This window comes from Chaetodon trifascialis, chromosome 2, assembly GCF_039877785.1.
Source record: "Chaetodon trifascialis isolate fChaTrf1 chromosome 2, fChaTrf1.hap1, whole genome shotgun sequence".
NCBI classification, from domain to species: Eukaryota; Metazoa; Chordata; class Actinopteri; order Chaetodontiformes; family Chaetodontidae; genus Chaetodon; species Chaetodon trifascialis.
Window position 1 is genome coordinate 18,556,497 of NC_092057.1, and position 6,000 is coordinate 18,562,496.

The following is a 6,000-nucleotide window of genomic DNA, read 5'->3' on the forward strand; positions in this document are numbered from 1 at the left end:
ATTAATAATCCTGTGTGCGTTTATGTGCGCGCAAGATGGGGGAGAAGGTGTCAACGCTCGTAAGCAACACCGAAACTGATGGAAAAAGAAGAGAGGGAAATAAAGAAAATATTCAGCTGGCGTGGGTGAGTGGAGGTTGGCCTGATGCTGTCCTAGGGTGATCGTTTTCTCTTATCATTGAGCCGTTTTCCAAAGTGGCGTTAGGTGGGTGATATGAGAGGATTAGGCCTCAGTCTTGCCTGACGAGTCTTTAATTAACAGGCTTAAACTAAATGCTCTGCTCCCTATAATTGGATCAGAAGGAGAGATCTGCTATCAGCTAATTGGCTTCCTCACACATATAGACTTATCAGATTTTGCCTCTAGGTAGACGATTTTGAAGTGAGAGGAGCTCTGCCAGACATGGAGGAGCTGTGCTGTAGATGCTCGCTGTTGTGTTTTTCAAGAAACTTTTCCTGGCACCTGCGCTGGCCTGAATTCTGGAAAGCGTTCAGATCTTGTGGCGCTTCACGCACAGATGATGGTACTGAAATTTCACATTGACTACAGTGTGACAAGCAGCAATTTTGGTTATCAACACTTTTCTGCTTTAGTTCTGGGCGACAGATCAGACATGCCAATTAATATTCCTGTTGCCCAATAGTGAGGGTGTAATTGCTATCGTCGTAGCCCAAAAATCTGTCTGCTGGGGCCGTCCAAGATAAGCATTCACAGCTGCTCGAGTTTAAGTCTGGCTGGGACACTTTCTATCTTTCATGTCAAAACAATCCAATAAAGGTTAAAAGTCTTTTTTCTGCTATTTACAGTTGATTAGTTGTCAACTATTAAATTAAGTAGCAACTATTTTGACAATTGATTAAACACTTCAAGTCATTTTTTAATTTCAAAAGTCCAAATTCTCTGATTCCGGCTTCTTAAATGTGAACATTTCCTGGTTTTTAACTCCTTTATGACAGTAAACTCAGTATCTTCGGGTTGAGGACAAAACAAGACATTTAAGGACGTCATCCTAGGCTTGATTGACATTTTTCACCATTTTCTGACATTTTACTGAGAAAACAACGGACAGATTACTCGATAAAGAAACTAATCCCGAGTTAAAACCAAGATCCAGGCTAGAGACCTGTTTTGATTTTCAACACCTGCATCACCCGTCACCACTGTCTGCGCTGAGGAGGCCGGCGTAGCATTGTCACAAAGGTCATTAATCAAGTGTGTTTGAATAAATCTTTTTATTTATTCATTTGTTTTGGAAAATCGAACAGGACTAGAAGGTGGAAAGCAGGGAATGAAGAGCAAATGTGGCATCCACTGGAGGAGACCCACTGGCTTTCTGCACCACTGAACTCTCAGAATTAAGAGGAGAGAAATTCATGGAAGGACTTAAAACCTGCCGTTATTCTATACCGATGGGGGCAAATCAGATAAAGCAGACTGGAGCAGCATGGCTAAATGGACTGTAAAGTATCATCCGTTTAAGTGGTTAACATGTTTTCCCCTCGTATCTCCACAAACAGCCCAGCCACACAGTGATAATGGAGCCATCCATGCAGTAAGAAACTAAGTTAGCGCCCGGCTGGCTGGTAGTACAGGCTGATTTACAGAAGGCTCTTCCATGATTTATCACTGCATGTTGTCCCTTCATCCATGTGGATCTAAATCGAATTCACATAGTAGAGAAACATCTGCCCCGTGTGTGTGTGTGTGTGTGTGTGTGTGTGTGTGTGTGTGTTGAGGTGAGTAGTGACACACATACACACTCCTCGGCTCCGCGTAATACACACAGAGCCATAGAGTGGATATTTGTCAGGTTTTTATAACTCAGAAACAGATCTTTATGCTCAGTTTTGGGACATCTGTGTGATAAGATACTCGCTAAACATGTAGCTGAGAGACATAACAGACACATTTGAATGGATGCTAACACCCACAATGCTGGAGGCTAAAGGGAAACTGGGGACAGAAAAGCGTCGCCAGCTTCTTGTCTCTTACCTGAACGGTTTGAACGTCACTAGACATCTTCTGACCATTATTTTACCGTCGGTGCTGCCAGCAATCATTTTCCAAAACGAGCGACCCCTGACATCGTTGCTAACCTCCCAACCTGGAACTTGAGGTGACCAAACATTTTATCTGCGTCCCATCCAGCAGCGCTGCGGTCGGTTATTTTAAAAGAACACGGCACCCATAAGTGCTGCTTTATCCCTCCGGATGAAATGGGACAAAGTTTCATTCAGCAAGTCTCCTTCCCTGTGTGGGAAAATGCAATTTAACGCGTTATTCCGTCGTCAGGCAAACACTCTGAATCTGGGGTGAAGTCGCCGCAGGTCGTGTCGACCGTTGGAGTCATATCCGATGTGAGTTCTTTAAAAAAAATGGCGTTGTTGTCAAACGTGTGGGTTAAAGTGTGTGTCGTTTGAAACCTGCGTTTTCTCGGGGAGAGGAGAGCGAGCTTCATGGACGGTTTTAACTTCGCAGCGAAGCCAGCGCGAGTGTGGCAAGTCGGCCGTGTTGACTCGTACTCGTTCACTTCTCGACGGGCAAGTTATCATCAGCGGAGTATTGAACGTCCGGTCGACCTTTTCAAAATAATAGCACTGCTGATGAGCGCCTGTTCTCATAACGGCAAACGTTAAAGAAGAAGAAGAAGAAGAAGAAGAAGAAGAAGAAGAAGAAGAAGAAGAAGAAGAAGAAGAAGAAGAATTAATCTCAAAATTTTGTCTCTAAATTCAAAAATTAATAATTCTACCTCAGAGGACTTTATAAACAATATGTTCCGCCTGCTAACACCCTACCCCAGAATCAGATGAGGAAAATGTTCAGAAAAAGAAATAAAATAAGAAATAAAGAAATGCTACTTTAATAAAGTGGAAAATCCTACAAGGAAGTTCCTAAATGAAGACATTTTTTGCAGTTGTTTGTTTTGTGACGTTTCATAAATCATTACATGAAACACATAGGACTATTTTAATCTTATAATTATTCATAATATAAGGACAGTGTTCAATTGTGACGAGTCCAAAACATGCAGTTGTGAGCTAAAAAGCGTGTAAATACTCACCGTCTCTGCAGCCCAGTGACCCTTTGTTGTTGTGCTGAAAACAGGCTTATAAACAAATCATTCTGTAAAGCAGATCTAAAAGGAGTCCATTTATATTTTTTAAGGTTTTTAATCGATTCACCCCAGAGGCTATAGGCTAAAGCACTGAAACCACTCTTTAGCGTGGATACATTTTGCGCTATTATTTGGGGGATAAATTCTCATTATTTCCTGTCTCGTTGTAGCTTCCTCTGGCTGACTTGACGCTGGTCCAGCGGCATAGTGAAGGACAGATTTAGATGGTCTAGGGCCGCCGCACCCGCATTCATCTCTGTATGGCGCCATCTACGGCTTTTAAGTAGTGACACTAGAAGCACTAAAGTGTCATTCAAAACCTCAACTTTCCCTGACCCTGCCTCAGCACGAGAGAAGCATTTACCAGTTAACTATAGCCTATTTTTCTTCTTTGCAGCCTAACAAAGGACCATCTCTTCATGAGGCTCTGAACTGTTGTCACCGTCTCCTTTGACGGCGAGGAGCCTTTGGTTTGGTTCCACTACGTCTGTGGAAGTAGAGTGTTTCATATTTTTGAGACACTTGCTTTGGCACATAAGGAGCTACGGGTAAATTTAGTGGTGACAAACAGTGGGAAAATATAGGATGCCCCGTGTTAAGCATGGTGGTTTCAGGACCACGGACAGCGAATATGAGCAGGATGCAACAGCGGCACCCAGCGGCAAGCAGCGTTACAGCAGCAGCGCCAGTTGTACGGTGGTAGAAGTAGTAGGAGTAGTACTGTGGCATAAAACTAAATTTACAGGTAAGGGTGTAGTACTGATACCTACATTATAACAGTGAAGATAATAAGCACTTCTTTCTTAGTATAATTACACCCATGGAACTTACAGCACTGCACAGAATTAGCTCAAACAAATGTGGACGGACTTGAGCTACAACTTCAAGTCTTATTTGTTCATTTCAGTGATTTGCAGTCAGTTGTAGTCGTGGCACAGATTATACAGTCTATGTGGTCGGTGGAGCATTGGAGCAGAAATGGAGGCAGAAGGGGAAGATCTGCAGGGGACCAGACGAAGATGACAGTGAAATCTCACACTCTCTTCATGCATCACTTGCCCTGGTACATGTGGATTTGACTGACAGCCCACCGCCCACGCAGGCTGTCCCTCTCTGCGGGTTGTGGGAATAGTTCTGCTCTATCAGCGGGAATCCACTGGGCAAACACAGGATTTTTACACCTTTTATTTGTGTGTGTGTGTTTGTGTGTGTGTGGCATGCATTTTAGTTCACACAAAAGCATAAACACGCACACACACACACACACACACACACACACACACACACACACACACACACACACACACACACACACACACACACACACACACACACAGGAATAGTCATGCACATGTGCATACTGTAGTAGAAATAACAGAAGTTTAAAAAGCACTCTGTCAAACACAGAGAAGCATACCCGAAGGCACGAGGCTTCACTTTGCTTCATATATAAATAAAGACATTATCCCTGACTCGCTTTTATTGGACCATTTAGAAATGTTGCACTATATGTAGGAAAGGTGCATTTTAAAAATGGCAAGAGCTGCACACTGCAGCAGTGAGTGGTATTCTTTCAGTGGAAGAACTGAAGAGGTTTTAAGGGTGGAGAAAGTGTCACAGGCCCTGTCACAGCTATGATATGCAGCTTTTTGCTTTTCCTGGTCTAGTCCTCCTTCCCTTCAGCTGGTTACGTTCCCTCCACAGCACTTGTCCCTATTCTTAATGAGCTGTCTACCTGAAAGAGCATCTCGCCCTCGGCTGAGCTAACCAGCATCTGGAAAGCAACCACAGGCACAGAGGAAGCAGGCGATCTGTAATAAAAAACTAAAGACAGGCCTGATGCTCAGTGTTTATTGTTGCTGCACATTTGGTATTATTCTATTCTATTTTTGTTTTGCTTTGTTGTTGTTGTTGATGTTTCTATATGTAGTTCCCATCTAGCTCATTAGCCTCAGCAAATGATAAATACCCTAAAATGTACTCCTGATCGAAGCCAGTTTGCTAGGGGATTAATGCATAACTACCATGTGTCATTTATCCTGTTTATATATTATATATTATTTTATATTATATATATATTATATTTTCTTACAAACCTTTCATATTGTAGCTTTACAACAAAGTCGTGCGTCAAAGAAAGTTTCAGATTTGTGATGATTGTAACTAAACAAATCAATTTTTGTATGGATGCTTTGCGATCTGTTGTCTTAAAAAAAGACCCATCAATATGTCTTTCAGGAGGAATCCAACATGGGATATAATGACCCTTCTGACCACACCAGATGGTAGGAACCTATGAACGGTCACAGTTTCTCTATCCTGTGTCTGTGTCACAGTGTTTTCCAACTGTAATCAAGTGATATCCAGCCAAAAATACTGGAGCAATCATTTCATCATCATCAATTTAAAGTGTGAAAATTAAATCATTCAGACATATAATAATGGAATTAAATAAAAAACATTCAAGATAACCAACAAATCTCTAAGACACTAAGACAAACACTCACAAAGAGACACACAGCAAGAGGCATAAAGATGAAGACACGATGCTTCTTATGGTGTGCTTGACACATTTCCTCATAGGAAGGATGACTAAATGAGAAGGGGAGCACTGCCCATCGATCTAACGGACAGGGACAAAGGGAGGAGAGCAAATGCGGACATTTGTTTCGACTGTTTCACAAGAACTTCTTTTATCTGCCCCGCAGAGTTGTTATCAGATTTCAGCTGCAACAAAGTCTGTTACCAAGGGTGAATAATGACCTTGAAAATAACAGGATCACACACAGCTGCTCACAGTTAACTGTATGGGCGAGCGGCAATTGAGTCAGGGCAAACGTAGTAGATGGAAATGCTTTGACGTTAGACGTTATGCGCATGTGGTG

At 42.3% G+C, this 6,000-nt stretch overlaps 1 protein-coding gene across 1 annotated transcript in view; it reads right to left on the reverse strand.

Moving 5' to 3' along the window:
- LOC139346467 (alpha-1,6-mannosylglycoprotein 6-beta-N-acetylglucosaminyltransferase B-like) overlaps nt 1-2,524 on the reverse strand; it is a 106,592-nt gene extending 104,068 nt beyond the window's left edge. Inside the window, exon 1 of the mRNA XM_070985498.1 lies at nt 1,993-2,524. Within this exon, the coding sequence (XP_070841599.1) occupies nt 1,993-2,060 (68 nt within the window). The 5' untranslated portion in view covers nt 2,061-2,524. The remainder of the gene's footprint in view (nt 1-1,992) is intronic.
- Nucleotides 2,525-6,000: the final 3,476 nt, after the last annotated feature.